Raw genomic sequence first — 21651 nt, 5'->3', positions numbered from 1 at the left:
TTAATGGTTGAACCTTTATTGTTAAAACTGGTTTGACCAAATTTCTGCACATTTGATCTTCGTCATGGGGATGACAATATTATGGCATGAGTAGTCCTCCCCTTTTTGCCTCCACCACACACCCCCCTCCACCAACCTTGCTGAAACAGAATTTAACTTGATTAGCTTTAGTTCAATAATAGAGACTAAAGAGAGACACTGAGCCTCAAATACTGAGCTTTGTTTGGCCTCGTGGAGAGGAAATAAATGTTGCTATGTCATTATATCCCCTAATATGACCGCTGGGAAAAATAAGGCTGCCCCTAACCATAGAGGTGGAAATCTACTCATCACAGATCTCAGTGGTCCAGGATTAAAGGCATGATGCCTCTTTCTATGGAAAGAATGGACTCTGACTGCACTGCTTTTTTTTTTTATCCTCACCCAAGGACATTTTTGCATTTATCTTCAGGTAGAGAGGGAAGGAAAGAGGGAGGAAGAGAGAGAGAAACATCAATGTGAGACATTGACTGGCTGCCGCCCACATGACCCCAACCGGGCCGGGGACAAACTGCAACCGAGGTACATGCCCTTAGCGAAAACCAAACCTGGGTCTCTCTGGACCTCAGGCCTACGCTCTGACCACTGAGAAAACTGGCCAGGGCTGCACTGCTCTTTTTAATTTGATCACTCTACAGTGTATCCATCACTGCTCCATGGTTGGAAGGAAGCAGTGGCAGCCATGGTTGGGTGAGCCTAGGGCCTGTTTTTTTTAAATCCTCACCAGAGGACATTTTTCCATTTATCTTCAGATAAAGTGGAAGGGGGAGAGAGGGAGAGGGAGAGGGAGAGATGGGGAGAGGGAGGGAGAGAGAGACACATACACACACACACACATATAAATGTGAGAGACACATCGATTGACTGCCTCCCGCACGATCCTGATTAGGGCCAGAAACAAACCGCAACCGAGGTACGTGCCCTTGACCAGAATTGAACCTGCAACTCTTTGGTCCTCGGGTCAATGCTCCAACCGCTGAACCAAATTGGCCAGGTCTAGCGTCTGGTTTTTAATGCCATGAGGACTACATGTCACAACAGTAACTGCTTTAAGACGAGGAGGAACTCAGGCCCTGGCTTAGTGATGCGGGCTATCCCATTGTGCCACCGGCCTCGGGGCCAAGGAGCAGCTGGATGCAGCACACGTAACTATTGCTATTAACATTTTTCTAGTGACAAAGGGTACTGCAACAGAGAAGTACCAAAATCACATGTCCTGAGCTTGCTTCCTTAGTCTATAGAGGGGTTTGAAAATTTAAAAATAAATCTGAGGTCTGACTTGCAGATAAGCAGTTCCATGTACATTTGGAGTCAAAAATAACTGATGCCAGCCCTAGAAAGAAGTGGTAAATGTCATATTTAAAAATACCAAAATTCTGTTGGTATATTAAGGGAAAAAGTCCCCTAGACAAAGGAAAAAGAAACAAAAACAAGAAGCTGGGCTAGCAAATGTTTAGTGTTCATCTGCAAGGTACATTCTGACATACAGCTCACACACCACGCTCCAACTGCTAGTGGTCCTTTCTAGGTAGGTGAGACTACTATGAGCCGGACCACTGCTCCTATTCAGAAAAGGAAGACAAGGAATATAGGAGAGATGTGAAAAGAAAAGGTGCGTGTGACGTGGGTGAATGAAGAGAAATACCCAAAAGAACTTTCTGTTAGTTCAAAGCTACTGGTGTAAGGAGGTCTCTGTTATGACTAAGGCTAGAGACCAGGTTGGAACTGCTGATCTCTGCACTGAAAGGAAATTCTATTCCAGTACAATTTTAATTAAACACACACGTGCGCGCACACATACGATATTTTAGAGAGAAAATGTCTTCAAATACCTGACACTACAACAGCAAAGGACAGCTGTGGCCTGGGGTTCAAATTCAGGTCTGTAGGGAGAAGAGAGGTTGATTTCTCTCTACCTTTCTCTGCATCTAAGTCAGATCCTTTGTTCACTGTTTTCTAGACACTCAGGAAAGAGGAGAAGAGAGTCCCAGGGCTAGATGTTACACACTAGGAGAGGCCCTAGCAACCCTGGCCCAGCCCTGAGGGTGCAGAGGGAGACAACCACCATGTCTCTAAAGCAGTCGCTAAGGGGCTGCAGGTTTTCCCTCCCAGACATTTTCCAGTTTCTCCTCTTTCTGCCTTTATCTACTTGACATAACTGGGTCTCTTCTGATCACTCCTGTGGACTCTGGGCCTCTCAGCAGGCCAGGGCTTCCAAGATTGATGTTCTCCTTCAGCTTCTAGTGCCCTTTACCTATGCTGCTCTTGACAGTTTCCCATGAAAACCTGCTTTAATTACATGATGGGCTGGTCTCCTGGTCACCATCAATCAGGCAAAGAAAGACCTGTTCTGTACTCTCTTGAAGCCCTCAAAAGTCAATTTCCACACCCAGAACAGGGGCTGTTGAACATATGGGATTGCCTGTCCTTGTAAAGACTGCACATATTTGTCTTCAGAACATCAGATAGAACAAGAATCTAAAATCCATCCCAGGAATCACTAACTTCCATAACCTTAAATCATGTGTTTAAGTTACTCAGCTAAGAAGTGATACACCTGTCTGATGAGTCCAGAAGGTGTACCTCACCATCTAGTGGATCTGTGGCTATTCCCCTGGCTCACTGACTTGAAGGTGTTATTTATCAGTACAAGACGGGTCTCTCAAACATTCTGATCAAACACATACACACAAACACAATATAAATAGAGACAGTCTTTAAACACCTGAAACTGTAACAGAAAATCCAGGTCTTTTTTTTTTTTTACCTTTGTACATTTTTTCTTTCAGGGTCATTAGAGCTATGGTGCCAAATGTTATTTGACCCATTTGATGTCTGATTATTTTAGTAGCTTTGCCCATTATTGACCAGCTCAGCAGGAGGGGAGGGTGGAGAGGGAAGATGAAATAAGAATTTAGGGAGTTTTAGTAATTATTACACAGTATCCATGTCTGAAAGTGATCTTATGGACATTTTCCTAGTGAAGTCTTTCATTTCTAGGAATACTTAAAACCTTAATTAGTAAGAATCATTCATTAAAGGCCTGCACTTGAACTAGGCAATGCAGGAAAACAATTCTTCCTAAGTGACTCTTTTTAAAGTAAAAACCAAGATACTGGCTGAGTGGGCAAGAGCTTAGGCCACAGGCACCACCTGAGGGAGGGACATGGTCAGCTGGTGCCTCACAACGAAATGCTTCCACAGAAAACTCCACGACCTTTCTGCAGTCCCCAAAGGTTACCACTAAAGGACAATAGATAGCAGATTCCCTTCTTAATTAACATTTTTATTAAATAACTCATTTCAAATAATGGTTAAATTCTCTAAATTTATATCATTCTATTAACCATAATCTAATCTCATTAACCTTGAAATCCCAGTCTTAACTACCCAATTCTATACACCATGGTAGCTACTAAACTAATTAAGTGACCTTCAAACTATTTCTCCTCCATATAAAATCTTTTTTTTTTGCTCACAGTTTTTTGTTAGATGCCTTTGATATAATTTCCTGTGAATATGGTTGCTGAAGGTCCCTGATCTAAGAACTTTAACAAAATCAAACCATACATGGTTGTCTCACTTGATTTAAACGGATTTTATTTATTTATTTTTATTCCTCACCTGAGGATATTTTCCTATTTACCATTAGATAGAGTGGGAAGGAGGGAGAGACAGAGAGAAACATCATGTGATAGAGCCACATCGACTGGCTGCCTCCCGCTTGACCCGACCAGGGCCAGGAGGAACCACAGCCGAGGCACATGCCCCTGACCGGAATCGAACCTGCGACTCATTGGTCCACAGGCTGACACTCTAACCACTGAGCCAAACCAGCCAGGGCTAAATTGATTGATTTTAAAGCCCTCCCCCATCCTGTAACTGTCTGATAGCTCACTGCTTCTTTTTTGGTCTAAAGATCCTGTGATTTTAAGGGAACTCCACTTCTATGGTGGTTACACAGCCAGGAACATAGAGCTCTGTCCCTGTAACTCCCCCTGACAGGTGGTGGGGGAGGGCTGAGGGCTGGCAAGACAATGACTAGAGCTCCCTCCGAACCTCCAGGTTCCTATGAAGAAGTCCTTGACTTGAATGCCACTACTCAAAATGCTGATTTTAGATAACTCTGGTCCCTGCTTAAGGCTAGCTGGAGAAACAAGGACTGCACTGTTAATTCCAGCTTTGCTTTTTCTTCCTTTCAACACTCTGACCAAGTGAAAAAAAGATTATGGAACTGCCAACTCCCACTTTCTTAGAAGCAGGCACACAAAATATGTTTATTTTTTTTAGTCCCGCCTTTACAGCCCAAACCTCGAGATATTCTCTCCTCTCCATGTTTGTGTTCTCAACCATTTAGACAGGCTGAGTTCTCCTGCTGAAGTGGTTTGTACAAACACAAGAAGGCTTCATTCACACCCAAATCACCTTAAGCATCATGAAGGCCATCTTATGTACAATCTAGGGAAAAACCTTAGGTAAAACTTGATTTTTTTTTAAAAAAGGGAGAAGCTAAATAAAATGATTAGCATTTACCACCTAGCCAGTGTGGTTTAGTGGTTGGGCACTGACCCATGCACCAAGAGGTCACCAGTTTTATTCCTGGTCAGGACACATGTCCAGTTTGTGGGCCAAATCCCCAGTGGGGGGCATGAAGGAGGTGGCCAGTCAATGTTCTCTCTCATCAATGTTTCTCTCTCTCCCTCTCTCTCTAAAATCAATAAAGAAAACAAATTTTTGGAAAAAAATTATTAGCATTTACCCATTCAAAAACATTCTGGGTTGTAGTATACTTGTTAGACCAGCCTAACTTAAGCTGAAAAATGCAGTTAATTTGAAACCTAATAGACCTATAATCACATATGTGATTATAGTTTTATAGAGGAGACTTAAGAAGAATAAAACTATTAATGACAGGTCTTTTGTCAAGTGCGATTAAGGGAGAGGAAAGAACTTTACAGTTTTAAATTATATATACTTTCATATGATTAACAATGAGAATATATTACTTTTATAAACCAGACTCTAAGGAAGAAGGGAATAAATAAGACTTACCACCTGCCCCTTCCCTAAACTGAAACCTCACAGAGAGACCCACAGAGGTCCAGCATCTATTTTGGAGGTGTAGCTGAGGTCATCTCTGGCTATTTTCGGGTCCACCACACACATACATGCACAAAGAGCTTTGGAGGGTGCAGGTACTGAGGACTGTAGAGGAGGAGTGCTTGTCTTGTGCTGACTGCTCTGCTCTCAGATCGAAAGGCCAAGCACAGAAACAGGCCCTGGTTGTTTGTTTAACAAAAAGAAAAAACCAAGCAGCAAACAGATGGAACAAGTGGGATAATTCTAGGAGGTGACTATTTTCTTGAAATAAAAGTAGTCAGGCAGTTTTAAGACAAATCAATGTCAAATGCCTTTGGAGAGAGGGAAGGAGAGTATTAGAAAGGAAATGGAAAGAGGCTGCAGGGTAACAGTTGAGAATCAAATCACAGGCTCGTACCCCAACACTCCAAGTTCAGAGAAAAGCAAATCGGTCATGCCATTAGAGACACATGCCATATGGCAACGAGGGAAGACACCATTTCCTTAGATGCTGTTGACCCCCCACAGCATCCCAGAGCAGCACTATCTGATTCTCACAGCCTGGTCCACTTCCCTGGCAGGTCCTCCAGATGTTCCAAATGAGGCATGTGAGCAAGCTGGGGCTCTGGAGTAAAGAAGTCCTAGAGCGCTGACTCCAAGTGTGACCTGGTTTGCGTCTGCTTGGTAGGAAGCATCAGAGCTGAACCTGTTTATCATTCTTTGAGGATACAACCTCTTGGTTGTCTTGCCCTAAATTAATATCAAATGAGGGGGAGCCTACTCTTCTGGTATATAGTTAGTTCTTCAGTATACAACATGGGGCCCTGTGAGCAGAAGCCTCCCAGTGGGAAACCAAACCGAAGTAGCAGGAAACAGACACCAACTCTGAAGGCAGCGGAGACAGCCAACAGAAAAAAACAAAACACTTCTATAGGATAACTAGTGTGCATAACTGTCGATGGCTGTTACCTTGGGAGTACAGTATTTAGCGTCCACAATATGAGACACAACACAAAGCCCCCAACCCATACATCAAAGAATCCTAGAGTTAGAAAGTCTTCTGTTCTGACCTCCTATCTAATGGGGTAGTTTGTCTTTCCTAGAACAGTTAATGATATCACATTGGTTGATAACTAGAAAAGAACTAAACTCTCCATGCCCTTCACATTCTGGGTTGTTCATCTGCCAATCAAAGGCTATTTGTTTCATATCTTGCCTATCTAGATCAGTTCAACCAATGAAACAGACTACTGAGGCTGGCTCTCATGTTGCCAGGTGACCAAGTCGTCTGGTAATCTCACCTGAACGCCCTCTCCTGTGAGAGCTGAGCAAGACTGGATCTGCCAGACTCGGTCACGGATGGTGTGCAGGTTCAGTCCTTCTGCAATTTCAGAGGCAGGGGCTGCCGTGAGCAAATCCTGCTTGTTAGCAAAGATGAGCACTGGAACACAACTTAGCTTTTCTTCCTCCAGTAATTCAGCTAGTTCCTGGATCATTTTGAGAATGGATGGGGAAAGAAAAATGAAAGCTATGATATTTAACCATTCACTTCTAGTTAGAAAAAAACAAAACAGTTAAGCTGATCAACTGGGAACTTTCAAGGGCAGTGGTTCTCAAACCTGAGCCTGTGGAACACCCTGGCAGATTGCTGGGCCTACTCCAAAGATGCTGACTTTGGAAAGTCTAAGTGAGGGCCCAGAAATTTGCATTAAAAATTTTTTTTTTCTTTATTGATTTTAGAGAGAGAGGAAGAGAGAAGTATGGAGAGATAGAAACATCGATGAGAGAGAACATTGACTAGCCGCTTCTTGCATGCCCTCCACTGGGGATTTGGCCCACAACCTGGGCATGTGCCCTGAGTGGGAATCGAAGATGACCTCTCGGTGCACAGGTCGACGCTCAACCACTGAGCCACACTCTCCAGGTGGAATTTATTTTTAACTAGCTCCCCTATAGTAGTTCTGCTGTAGGGATCCATAAATCATACTTTGTGAAACACATACTTTGTGTTCAAAGGAGAACACAAATGGTGGTTAGAAATTTTAAATTTAGCCACTGTTATCTGTAAATAATTATATATATATATATATATATATCCACACACACACACACACACATATTTTAAAATATAAACTGAAAATGACAATTGCTTTAAAGACTATAATTCTGGCCCTGGCAGGTTTTGCTCAGCGGTTAGAGCATCGGCCTGTGGTCCAGAGAGACCCGGGTTCGGTTCCCGCTAAGGGCGCGTACCTCGGTTGCAGTTTGTCCCCGGCCCTGAAGTGTTGTGTAGCTGGCAGCCACTCGATGTGTCCCTTTCACATTGATGTTTCTCTCTCTCTTTTTCTCCCTCCCACTCTATCTGAACAAAATATGGAAAAGTGTCCTCGGGTGAGGATTAAAAAAAAGACTATAATTCTGTTTCATCAATCTTTGTCTCCAAAACATGTACATGCACTACACTTCATCAAACCCACATCCTAAAATAACTGTATTAGTACATCTGGCAAGGTCTCTGATTCTTAGGCTATTGGTTGGGGTCTAAATAATATGTTGATTCTGTTTGCAATAAGCATAGGAGAGGATGTATACTTACCTAAATACGAGGGCCCACCTCTCCCCATTAAACCCCCATTTTAACTCTACTTAAGACACTTGGGCTGTCAAAGAGAACTAGATGGTTCAAGAAGAAGATGGTTATATGATACCCTTCACCCTCAAACTCATCTTTAGCATTAGATCACACGAGTAATGATCCAGAAATCACCAAGGTATTATAGGGTTATCTTCAAGAGTCTGGAAACGAGTTCTCAAACTAATTTCCAGGAAAAAGGAACATAAACCTAGGGACTGCTGCCTTTGGAAGGCTATGATCATTTAGGACACAAGCCAAGGACTCTGCAATAAAATGTAATCATGCTTCTCCAAAGAGGTCCACTCTACTCCTTGTTTCTTATCAGCGTACTCGGTAAAATGGTCTATGCCCACTGCTTCACTATTTAAAACTATGTACACAAATTGCGCTGTGTAATCTGTTGACATGTACTCTGCATTTGAAGCCATATTTGGGTTCAAAGTATACCTACCTATCTCTTGGCTTAGAAACAAGAGTAGCTTAGTCTTGGCTTGCACATTTCTTCCTATCTCTTTGAATTTGTTAAAGTTAACTTTGGATCAATTAAGTTGATATTGAAAAACATACATAAAAATAATAGTGAATTGTTCCTCTGGGTTCATTTCTACGTGGATTGGGAAGAAACCTGGAGAGCTTTTGGGCATGGTGGTAAGTTCCGTTTGCTTATAACTTGTTTATTCAGTTTGATTAAAACTTAAACACCCCCCTTGGTTTTTGACTTGGAAATGTTACTTTATTTAAAGACGTTGTCCTATAAACAAAGGTGCCATTCCATCCCCTATAAAATATTATAACCAATCCTGGCCATTTTGGCTCAGCAGTTAGAGCATTGGCCTGTGGACCAGAGAGTCACGGTTTCAGTTCCTGCTAAGGGCATGTACCTCGGTTGCAGTTTGTTCCCGGCCCCGGCTGGGGTCGTGTAGGTGGCAACCAGTCAATGTGTCTCTCTCACATTGATGTTTCTCTCTCGCTTCCTTCATCTATCCCTCCCACTCTATCTGAAGATAAATGCAAAAATGTCCTCAAGTGAGGATAAAAAAATATATATATATGTATAATTATAACCAATAATTTCCAGAAAAACCATTTACATAGTTTTAATCTTTCTGCATAAAACCGTATTATGGCCCTGGCCGGTTTGGCTCAGCGGTTAGAGCGTCGGCCTGTGGTCCTGAGAGACCCGGGTTCGGTTCCCGCTAAGGGCTCGTACCTCGGTTGCAGTGTGTCCCTGGCCCTAGTCGGTCGTGCGGGTGGCAGCCACTCGATGTGTTCCTTTCACATCAATGTTTCTCTCTCTCCCTCCCACTCTACCTGAACAAAAAAATGGGAAAATGTTCTCAGGTGAGGATAAAAAAAAAACAAAAAACAACAACAAAAAAAACCGTATTATGGGATGAGTAAAATATAGGATGGTCTAAGACATCAAAACAAAACAAAAACTTATCCAGCATGAACACCCTAGTGACAGATAGAAAGACAAATTAAGAATCACACTCCTGCCCTGGCCGGTTTGGCTCAGTGGTTGGAGCATTGGCCTGTGGACCAGAGAGTTTTGGGTTCAGTTCCCGCTAGGGGCACGTACCAAAAAAGAATCACACTCCTGCCTGGCCAGTGTGGCTTAGTGGATTGAGCGTCATCCCATGGACTGAGAGGTCCCAGTTCAATTTCTGGTCAGTGCACATGCCCAGGTTTCGAGCTTGATCTCCAGTAGGGGGTGTGCAGGAGGCAGCCAATCAATGTTTCTCTCTCTCTCTCTCTCTTTTTTTTCATCCTCACCCGAGGACATTTTTCCATTTTTTGTTCAGATAGAGTGGGGAGAGAGAGAGAGAAACATCGATGTGAAAGGGACACATCGAGTGGCTGCCACCCGCGCAACCCAACCAGGGCCAGGGACAAACTGCAACCAAGGTACATGCCCTTAGCGGGAACCGAACCCGGGTCTCTCTGGACCGCAGGCCGACGCTCTACCACTGAGCCAAACTGGCCAGGGCTCTCTCTCTCTCTCTCTAAAAAATCAATTAAAAAACCCCCAAAACCATATTTTAAGAATTACACTCCTGACCTGGCCGGTTTGGCTCAGCGGTAAGAGCGTCGGCCTGTGGTCCAGAGAGACCCGGGTTCAGTTCCCACTAAGGGCATGTACCTCGGTTGCAGTTTGTCCCTGGCCCTGGCCCTGGTTGGTCGTGCGGGTGGCAGCCACTCGATGTGTCCCTTTCACATCGATGTTTCTCTCTCGTCCTCTCTCTCCCTCCCACTCTATCTGAACAAAAAATGGAAAAATGTCCTCGGGTGAGGATAAAAAAAAAAAAAAAAAGAATTACACTCCTTAATATACCACTTCAAAAACTGGAAACATAGATAATTTTGGGACATGTAAAGCTTCACAGTAAAGTCTTCTTACTTAGCATAGTTTACAACTGTGATTGTTTAGCACTGCTCTTGCAGGCTAATATTTATTATGACTTCAAAAAATAAGTCTTTAAAGGCTTTTAAAGGCCTAAAAGGCTTTAATCAAATAAATTGTTTAAAAATTTTTGGACTAATTTCTTTTTAGGCAACTGGTATCTTTGCCTGCTTGCCAGAATGATTGTCTTGTTTAAACTGCAAAGGTTAAACAAACAAAAAAAAATACCTCTCTCACTCTCATATATTTACAAGGCAGATTAATGAATACCCAGTTATTTGGGAAATAGCTCAACAGAAGAATTATTTACCTGACCCGTCTCTTCAAATCTTTTTCTGTCTGCACTGTCAATTACATATATCTGTAAAGTAAAAGAAGAAGATTATTTCAATTAGCAGATTTACAAAAGGGCACCTTTATGGGAGGAGCAGATGATCCTGTCTGCCAATTTCACATTAGCACAGCAAATGGAAATTGAACTGGTAACTATTACCTCATCTATGGATGTAAAATAAACAAATTAATTAATAAATTAATTAAATGGGGGATGCCCCCCAAATACCTTCAGCAAAGCTCCAAAGTAAAGTCAGTAGAGCCAAGCAGGATGAAAAGAGCTACATTTACTGGGTATTCACTAAATAGTCTTGCTAGATTCAACACATTAATTAATCCTCATTACAACTCTATGAGATAGATTGCATTGCTTTCCCATAAATAAACACAAGCCCAAAGAAGTTGTAACTTGCTCAAGTTACATCAGGTACCTGACAAAACTGGGATTCCAATTCAAGCATACCTGACAGTAAACCCAGGGCTCTTGGGTACTCTGCTAATACTGCAGCCCCAACTGTCTGAGAGGGATGGGGTTTCGAGACATCTACAAATCCTAGTCTTCGAACATCATCACTCTGAAAGTATCATTTGCAGTATTAACTATACACTGATTTCATGCACTGAGGCAGGAGACCCAGTGATCTCCACCCCATTCCTACCTTCACAGGCTGCTAGGAGGTTGTAAGCAAAGAGCAAAAGCATACATAGCCTTTGCCAGAGTAAGAGGAGTCAAGTTTCATCATATTACAAATTTCAAGCTTTGTCTTCCATCACCCAATTTTATTTATTGCATAAATAACATCCTATAACAATAAAGGAAATAAGGGAAGACCAAAAAAAGAAAATCACCTATATTTACAGAACCCCAAAATATTATTTTAGTTTCTTATAAAACTTCTCATCTAATTCTTCTTCATATGAAAATTTAAAAAGAAAATTAGATATAATTTTGTAGTCCTTTAAAAAAGTTGAATGATATATTAAATGTTTTCCTAGTTGCTAATCTTAAAAATTATCAAATTTTCTAACTTCCTTTAAAGAATTCAGAACTGTTATTAAACTACTGGTAAAATGGAAACAGTCCTTTAAAAGAACATCCAGTGGCCTGGCCGGTGTGGCTCAGTGGTTAAGCGTCGACCCAAGAGGTTGCCAGTTCGATTCCCAGGCAGGGCACATGTCCAGGTCGTGGGCCCGATCCCCAGTGGGGGACATGCAGGAGGCAGCCAATGGATGTTCTCTCTCATCAATGTTTCTGTCTCTCTCTCCCTCTCCCTTCCTCTCTCTCTAAAATCAATAAAGAAAAAAATGTTAAAAAAAAAAATAGAATATACAGTAAGTCCTCACTTAATGTCCTTGGATAGGTTCTGCAACTTTAAACTACATATAACAAAACCAATTTTAACATAGTCTAATTGACATAAACAAGAGTTCCTATGGCTTCTCATCAATGTTATAATGAAACAATGTTGAACAAAATGACATTATTTGATGACCTGCTGTATTCATTGAAAAACAACAAAAAAACGCCCTGGCCATTGTGGGTCAGTTGGTTGTGCATCATCCTGTGCAGTTGCCGGTTCAATTCCTGGTCAGGGCACATGCCTGCCTGGGTGTGGGCTTGATCCCCAGGAGGGGGTATACAGGAGGCAGCTGACCTATGTTTCTCCCTCTCTCTCTCTCTTCCTCTTCCTTGCTCTATCTCCAAAAAAATAAAATCAAGAAAAGTATTTTTAGCCCAGCCTGTGTGGCTCAGTGGTTGAGTGTGGACCCATGCACCAAGAGGTCACCGGTTTGATTCCCAGTCAGGGTACATGCCCAGGTTATGGGTCAAATCTCCAGTGGGGGGCAGGGGCATGCAGGAGGCGGCCAATCAATATTTTTCTCTCATTGATGTTTCTATCTTTCTCTCCCTCTCTCTCTAAAATCAATAAAGAAAAAAAATTTTAAGTTTTTTTTTTAATCCTCACTGGAGGATATTTTTCTATTTATCTTCAGATAGAGTTGGAGGGAGAGAGAGGGAAAGATAGGGAGAGAGAGAGAGAGAAAAACATCGACGTGAAAGAGACACACTGACTGGTTGCCTCCTGCAGGACCCCTCTATCAGGGCCGGGGACGAACTGCAACGGAAGTATGTGCCCTTGGCCGGAATCAAACCCACGACTCTGGTCCGTGGGCTGATGCTCTACCGCTGAGCCAAACTGGCCAGGGCTAAAAAAAAGTTGTTTTTTTTTAAGGAAAAACAACTCTCACGTTTACAGCCTTAAATTACATAAACTGATATACTATAATGTATACAAGCATTTCTGTATGCAGGTTAAATTCTGCTACTTGAAAACTTGCTCTCTTTTGAAAGAAAAAAATTAAAATTCCTTAGTTTAATACACTCTCATTTAGAATCACTAGTGCTAAATATACCAGGAGCCAAGTTCAGCCTTTCCTCTGAAGAATACCCCAAGTTTCCACCTGTGTTTCTTCATGGAGAATCATAAAGGAAGAAGATGGATGTGTTTGGCCTCAGTATTTTTTACTGTGGCCTTATTAACATTGTTGTTAATATTACTCTTGACTCGATGTCAATACATACATTAATGGGTTCTGCACACCACAAATAACCCAAAATTCCATAATGTTTTCCACCAGTGAGGCTCCCATTTTTAAAGTAGCTGACACAGTGTAAATGTAGATGTGTAGAAAGACGAAATATAATGGGAGAGTAAACCTCATTATAAAAGACCTAATTAGAATTACTGGGAATCTACAGTGGATTAGGATTATTTTCACTCAGACAATAGCCCAAGAAGATGTGAAGGAGGGGAGAGCGTCAGGTGAACACTGGGAGGGTATCTGGGGCTTAGAGGGCTTCCTGAAGGCTGTGCACAGGTCAATGGGCAAGAAAGGAATCACAAAGCAGGGAAAATGTGCCTGGGAGCAAAGGCTATGAGTAACAAGTTAAGGGTAGAAAAGAGGAGGCTGAGACAAGGCTGAAAACAAAATATACAGTTAAGAAACCAATGTTTGCTATGATGAAAACAATCGGGAGAGGATAATAACGAATGGGAAGAGTTTTAATCACCAGAGAGATGATACCAGAGAACCCAGAGGCTGAAGATCAATGACAAGAAAGTTTTAACTTTTACTTGCAATTACTTGCCAAATTACTTGCTATTTATTGCTTAGACATAAACTTTCATAGGAAATACTTCCATTAAAAGATCCAAGAGGAGGGTTTTCCTAAACTATACATATATTCTTCCTAACATTTAGCATACTTTTTATAAAATTTGATGATTACCACACAATAACTCCAGGAAGAAGTCTATAAGACAACTGCCCCATTTGTTATGGGCCACATGGAAAAGTCACAAGCACAAGCTAGTCTGGTGATACACCAATTTGCTTTTCTGCATTGGTATATGCTTCTCCTGGTGGCTTCCCACACCAGTGTGGCCCAAGAACTGTTTTCTTCTGGTCAAAAGATAAAGATAAGGAGAGTCTCTTGTCTTTTTTTTTTTTTTAAATAATATAGTTGTTAGTCTAGTTGTAAACTTTTTAAATCCAAAAAAAAATTAATAATCAATAAAATACTTAGAAAGTATTATATAAAGTTAAACATTTATAGTGCTTCTGACTGATGTTAAACTATTATGGAACCTCAAAAACCAAGTTTCATAAACCTATTCTAAAACACAGTTATCCATGGCGATCAGAATGATGCTTTAAGCAATGCCAATTCACATCTTCCTTGGCAACTGCTTTGAGATTGTTATTTGGTTGTGGGACGAAGGGCTAGAGAAAGAGGTGTTTGTGTGTTTAAATCCTCACCCAAGGATATTTTTCCATTTATCTTCAGATAGAGTGTGAGGGAGGGAGGGCAGGGGGTAGGGAAAAGAGAGAGAGAGAGAGAGAGAGAAACATTGATGTGAGAGAGACACATCAGTTGGTTGCCTCCCACAGGACCCTGACCAGGGCCAGGGACCGAACCATATCCAAGGGACATGTCCTTGACCGGAATTCAACCAGTCACTTTTTGGTCCACTGGCGAACACTCTAACCACTAAACCAAACCGGCCAGGGCAATGTGTGTACATTTTTGATGGAAGTTCAGCCCACTCTGGATTATCCAGAGACTGACTATCTATTGTCTGAAGGGAGGGCTCTTTGTTTCTCCTCTTGCTTCTGGTCCTCCTCCCTCCTGCTGCCACCTTTTGGTCATTTTATTGCTCCTAAGTATTTCTCCACTAGAGGGGCAGGCAGAGAAAAGAGATGACACTAAAATGTGTGGGTTTTTTTAAAATCCTCACCGAGGACATTTTTTTCCATTTTTTTGTTCAGATAGAGGGAGAGAGAGTAAGAGAGAGAGAGAGAGAAACATTGACATGAAAGGGACACATCGAGTGGCTGCCACCCACACAACCAACCAGGGCCAGGGACAAACTGCAACCGAGGTACTTGCCCTTAGCGGGAACTGTACATGGGTCACTTCGGACCGCAGGCCGAGGCTCTAACCGCTGAGCAAACCAGCCAGGGTGTGGCTTTTTATTGATAGCTTGAGTAAAAGTAAACAAGGAGGTTGAAACTAATAAATAAGGTTTCTGGATAACTTGTTTTCAATTATGTGTGCTGCAGTGATTATGTGTACTTGAGTATCGATACTCAAGTGTGAGTGACATTACGGAAATAATGCACGAGACAGTTGTTTGAGATCTCACTTTGGATATGGAAATGATGACAAAGTTATTTTGTTGACATTATATTGTATTTAAACACAAAACTGATAAGTAAATGAAGCTGTATATGAATATGAAATAGTTTATATGAATATACCATGAACAACTTATGTATTTTTATTAAAAGGCTGTTATTTCCTGGTCTGAAAGAAATGAAGACAGCCTATCCTCTCCTTTCTCCCATACCTCAGGTTTCTTAGTCACCTTTCCAAAATCAATAAAACTGAAGTCAGATGTTCTCAGGTTATCATCCCTGAGAATAACTTTGGCACTTTTAGGAGTTGCTCTGACTCTTTCAAACCCCTAGGGAACCATTTCATGCTCTCAAGAAATCTTTTTCTGCCCGGCTGGTGTGGCTCAGTGGCTGAGCATCGACCCATGCACCAGGAGGTTGCTGGTTGATTCCCAGTCAGGGCACATGCCCAGGTTGTGGGCCAAATCCCCAGTGCGGGGCATGCAGGAGGCAGCCAGTCGATGTTCTCTCTCATTGATGTTTCTATCTGTCTCCCTCTCCCTTCCATTCTCTCTAGAAATCAATTAAGAAAAAAAAAACAACAATAAATAAATAAAGAGATAGTTAATAGAGTGTATTACATTGATTGATTAAAAGAATAAAAAAAAAGAAAAACGAAAAGGGCCCTGGCTGGTTTGGCTCAGCGGTTAGAGTGTTGGCCTTTGGACCAGAGAGATCTGGATTTGGTTCCTGCTAAGAGCACGTACCTTGGTTGCAGTTTGTCCCCGGCCCAGGCTGGGGTCATGTGGGTGGCAACCGGTCGATGTGTCTCTCTCACATCGACGTTTCTCGTTCTCTCTTCCTCCCTCTTTCCCTCCCGCTCAGTCTGAAGATGAATGCAAAAATGTCCTCGGGTGCGGATTAAAAAAAAAAAGGACTTCCTGTTGATGGCGGCATAGGTGAACGCAGTACTCACGTCCTCCCACAACCACATCAAAATTACAACATTACTACAGAACAACCATCCTTCAGAACCGCCTGGAATCAAACTGAATGGAAGTCCTACAACTACGAAATTAAAGCAGCCGCCACACTGAGACTGGTAGGAGGGGCGGAAACTTGAATGAGCTGGTCCCACACCCATGTGTGGTGGATAACAATCAGGACACCTCAGCTGTGAAGGTCCTTCTTGAGGAGTGAGGGGTCCTGGTCCCACACCGGGCCCCCAGCTCAGGTTCCAGTGTCAGGAAGAGAATCCCCATCACTTCTGGCTGTAAAACCAGGGGGAACTGAGGCTGAGGGAGGCTGAGGCTTTTGGAGCCCCAGGTAGTTCCTCTTAAAGGGCCTGTGCACAGACTTACTAGGACCCACTCCCTCTGAGCTCCAGCATAGAAAGGAGGCAGCTTGAAAGACACCAGAGACATATGGAAAAGAACTGAACTGTTTGGCATCGGGGCAAGGATTGGAGAGGCAGCTTTCTCCTGGACAGATGTGCTGGCGGAGACTGTTGTTCCTTTGGTGAGCCCTTCCCCCACAGGGCAGGCAGAGGGCGGTCATATCTGGGATGCCAGCAACCTGGCTCACACTGTTTACCCTGCCCTGGTGATCCCCTGAGGCCCCGCCCCACCCAACTTTCAGGCCCACCCAAGCTGTTTCCAGTGGCTTTACCATAGGATTGGCCTGTTTTAGCTCCTGCTTCAGATTTTCCTAAATTCTCTCAAACAAGCAGCATCTGGCCACAGCGAGCCCCATACCTCTCACTAAGTGGCCCCAGGTCCGGCACTAGAAGCAGCCAGCCTTGGTTCACAGCTTGGCTTTACCTGGGCACCTCTAAGCCCAGCACAAGCAGCAGCCATCAGCAGATTGCTTTGTAGCTCATGCCTGGTGGCCCTGGCTGTGACACAGGCAGTGGCTGACCTTGCCCTAGAGCCAGCACACACAGTAAACAGCTCCAGACCATGTTGAAGCATCACCACCCAACCACCTCCACAAGGGACACACTCATGAAATGGACTCAGGGGGTACGAAAGTACTGCTGAAGTAAGTCTTGCTCTGTGTGGTGGGCCCCTGCACAGTTGATCATCCAAGGTAGTCAGAAGTCGGTGGTTAGTGGGCACAGCTGATCCTTGCAGCTGATCAGCCTGACTAAAACTCTCCCACTGACATGCCAACAGCAATTAAGACTCAATTACAACAGAAGAGTGTAAAGTCCACATAAGGTGTACACCTCAAGGGCCCAGCTAGGTGATCAGGGAGGCCACTGCACCCTACAGGACACCTACTACAACAGGCCACCCTAGGAAGCCTAGGAGACAGAGCAACTCTACCTAATACATAGAAACAAACACAGGGAGGCAGACAAAACGAGGAGACAAAGAAACATGTTCCAAATGAAAGAACAGAACAAAACTCCAGGAAAAGAACTAAATAAAATGGGGATAAGCAATCTAACAGATGCAGAGTTCAAAACACTGCTTATAAGGATGCTAAATTAACTTAGTGAGGGCCTCGAGAGCTTAATGAAGGACCAGTCAGAAATGAAGGATGCAGTAACTAAAATAAAGAATAATTTACAGGGAAGCAATGGTCGAGTAGGTGAAGCTAAGAAGTAAACCATCAATTTAGAATATAAGAAAGCAAAAAATGCCCAATCAGAACAGCAAAAAGAAAAAAGAATCCAAAAAAAATGAGGATAGTGCAAGGAGCTCGTGGAACAACTTCAAGTGTACCAACATTCACATCATAGGAGTGCCAGAAGGAGACGAGAGCGAACAAGATTTACAGAATAACTGAAGAGATAGCATAGAGAGTTTCATATACTGCACCCTTACCCACCCAGTTTCCCTAGTAACAGTTTGCATTAGTGTGGTTCGTTACAATTAATGAACCCATATTGATATATTAGGTTCATTCGCTGTTTTAAAGTTCTATAGCAGTGATTTTCAATGTTTTTCATCTCACGGCACATAAACTAATTACTCAAGTTCTGCAGCACACCAAAAAACATTTTTTTTTGCCAATCAGACAAAAAATATAATTTTTATTCATTCACACCAGGTGGCTATTGTGTTGGCTGTTGTCATTTTTTAATCTAAGGGAAAAGAAGTCAGTGCCCCTGACTAAATAGTCAGGTGTTGCATGTTTTTTTTTTTTTTTTTTTTTTTAATCCTCATCCGAGGACATTTTTCCATTTTTTGTACAGACAGAGTGGGAGGGAGAGAGAGGAAGAGAGAGAGAGAGGGAAACATCGATGTGAAAGGGACACATCGAGTGGCTGCCACCCGCACGACCAACCAGGGCCGGGGACAAACTGCAACCGAGGTACATGCCCTTAGCGGGAACCGAACCCGGGTCTCTCCGGACCGCAGGCGGATGCTCTAACCGCTGAGCCAAACTGGCCAGGGCAGGTGTTGCATGTTTTTAAAATGCTTGCAGCACGCCAGTTGAAAATCACTGTCCCACAGGTTTGACAAACCCACAATGACATGTATCTATCATTATAGTTTCATACAGAATAACTTCATCACTTAAAAAAACCCCTACATATCATCTCGTCAACCCTTCTCTCCCTCCGCACAGCACTCTGAAAACTAACTTATAGAGATATTTACTAATTTCTATAGTTTGCCTTTTTAAATATGTCATACATATAGTTGAAAACACAGAGTATGTATTCTTTTCAGGTTGACTTTCACTTAGCAATATGTATATAAGGATCCTTCATGTCTTTTTGTGGCTTGATAGCTCATTTCTTGTCATCACGGAATAATATTCCATTCTGTGGCTACTACTGTTTATTCATCTATTGAAGGACATCTTGGTTGCTTCCAGTTTTGGGCAATTATGAATAAAGCTGCTATAAACATACATATGCAGGATTTAAAAAAAAAAAAAAAGATATTTAAAGTGAGGAAGGGGGAGAGAGAGAGAGAGAGAGAGAGAGAGAGAGAGAGAGAGAGAGATCAATCAGTTGCCTCCCATACGCACCCAGAAAGGGGATTGCACTCGAAACCTGGTTATGTGCCCTGACTGGGAATTGAATTCACCACCTCACCACCTTTTGGTGTATAGGATGATGATCCTACCAACTGAGCTACAGAGCCCAGGGCAGGATTTTATATGGATATAAGTTTTCAACTAATTGGGTAGATTCCTTAAAGCAGTGGTTCTCAACCTTCCTAATGCCGCAACCTTTTAATACAGTTCCTCATGTTGTGGTGACCCCCAACCATAAAATTATTTTCGTTGCTACTTCATAACTATAATTTTGCTACTGTTATGTCTTAGGTGACCCCTGTGAAAGGGTCATTTGACCCCCAAAGGGGTCGCGACCCACAGGTTGAGTACCACTGCAAAGAGTGATGGCTGTATCATACAGTATGATAAGTCTACGGTTCAGCCTTTTAGGAAACTGTAAACTGGCTTCCATCATAGTACCATTTTGCATTTCCACCAGTAATGAATAGGAGTTACTATTGTTCTACATCCTCCTCAGCTTTTGGTGTTGTCAGGTTTTTGGATTTTAGCCATTCTAACAGGCATGTAGTGGCATTTCATTGTTGTTTTAATTTGCAATTCCCTAAGGACATATCATACGGAACATCTTTTCATATGCTTATCTGTATATCTTTATTGGTGAGGTGTCGGTTCAGATTGTTGTTGTTTTTTTTTTAATTCTCACCTGAGAATATTTTTCCATTGATTTTTCAGAGTGGGAGGGCGGGGGTGGGGGGGAAAGGGATAGAGAGCGATCCATCAACCAGTTGCCTCCTGCATGACCCCGATCAGGCTGGGGACTGAACCTGCAACTCAGGTACATGCCTTTGACCAGAATGGAACCCAAGACCCTTGAGTTAGTGAGCCAGTACTCTAACTGCGGAGCCAAACTGGCCAGGGCTGTTCAGATCTTTTGCCCCTTTTTTTTCCTTTTAATCTTCACCTGAGGATATTTTTCCATTTATCATCAGATAGAGTGGGAGGAAGGGAGAACAATATTGATGTGAAAGAGACAAGTCAACTGGTTGCCTCCCACATGACCCGACCAGGGCAGGGGACGAACTGCAACCCAGGTATATGCTCTTGACAGGAATCCAACCTGAGACTAATTGGTCCTTGGGCGACGCTCTAACCACTGAGCAAAACCAGCCAGGGCTCTTTTGCCCAATTTTTAATCGGGTTGTTTTTTCCTTATTGTTGAATTTTAAGAGTTCTTTGTATATTTTAGATACAAGTACTTTATCAAATATGTTTCACAAATATTTACTCCCAAGTCTGTTGCTGCCTTCTTCATTTTCTTAACTGTGACTTTCTCAGAGCAGAATTTTAAATTCTAACAAAGTGCAATTAAATTTTTTTTTCTTTATTTCATGAGTCATGTTTTGGTGTTGTATTTTTATTTATTTATTCATTTATTTATTTATTTATTTATTTATTATCCTTACCCGAGGACATTTTTCCATTTTAGTTCAGATAGAATGGGAGGGAGAAAGAGAAAGAGAGAGAGAGAGAGAGAAACATTGATGTGAAAGAGACACATCGAGTAGCTGCCTCCCGCACAACCCCAACCAAGGCCGGGATGAACTGCAACCAAGGTACGTGCCCTTGACCGAAATCAAACCCAAGACTCATTAGTCCACAGGTGACGCTCTAACTGCTGAGCCAAACTGGCCAGGGCTGGTGTTCTATTTTAAACCTTATCACCAAACCCAAGGTTACCTAGATATTTCTCCTATTTATTTATTTTTTCTTTATTGATTTTAGAGAGAGGAAGGCTGAGGGAAAGAGAGAGAGAAACATTGATGAGAAAGAACATCGACTGGCTGCCTCCTGCATGCCCCATACTGGGGATTTGGCCCACAACCTGGGCATGTGCCCTGACCAGGAATTGAACTGGTGACCTCTTGGTGCATGGGTTGATGCTTAACCACTGAGCCACACCGGCCGGGCTCCTATTTATTTTGTAGAAATTTGATAGTTTTAGGTTTTACATTTAGGTCTAAGACTCATTTTGAATTAATTTTTGTGAAAAGGGAAAGTAAGGACTATGTTCACATTCTTTTCTTTTCCCATATGGATGTCCATTGTTTCAGTACCATTGGGTGAAAAGACTATCCTTCTGTTGAAGTGTCTTACTCCTTTGTCAGATATCAGTTGACAATATTCATGCTGGTCTATCTCTGCGCTCTCTATCCTGTTCAGCTGATCAGTTCATCTATTATTTTTCAGATACATGCTGTCTTGATTACTGTGGTTTTATAAAAAATCTTGAAGTCAGGTAGTATCAGTCCTTCATCTTTGGTTTTTTCCTTCAATATTGTGTTGGCTATTCTGAATTTTTTGTCTTTCCATATAAACCTTAGAATCAGTTTATCAATATCCATAAAATAACTTGCTGGGATTTTTATTGGGATTGCAGTGAATCTATAGTTGATCTATATAATATATAGATTAAATTGGGTAGAACTGACATCTTAACAATATT

General features: G+C 42.3%; 1 protein-coding gene across 1 annotated transcript in view; it reads right to left on the bottom strand.

Annotated features, from left to right (window-relative positions):
- Positions 1–21651, bottom strand: part of ARL3 (ADP ribosylation factor like GTPase 3) — a 47422-nt gene that overhangs the window by 3453 nt on the left and 22318 nt on the right. The window contains exons 4-5 of the mRNA XM_036264970.1: positions 10468–10518; positions 6420–6605 (exon numbers count right to left, since the gene is read on the bottom strand). Coding sequence (XP_036120863.1) covers positions 6420–6605; positions 10468–10518 — 237 coding nt within the window. The remainder of the gene's footprint in view (positions 1–6419; positions 6606–10467; positions 10519–21651) is intronic.

The sequence above is a fragment of the Molossus molossus genome, unplaced genomic scaffold, assembly GCF_014108415.1.
Source record: "Molossus molossus isolate mMolMol1 unplaced genomic scaffold, mMolMol1.p scaffold_m16_p_17, whole genome shotgun sequence".
NCBI classification, from domain to species: domain Eukaryota; kingdom Metazoa; phylum Chordata; class Mammalia; order Chiroptera; family Molossidae; genus Molossus; species Molossus molossus.
The sequence above is the reverse complement of the archived record's forward strand: the minus strand, read 5'-3'. Positions and strand labels throughout refer to the sequence as shown.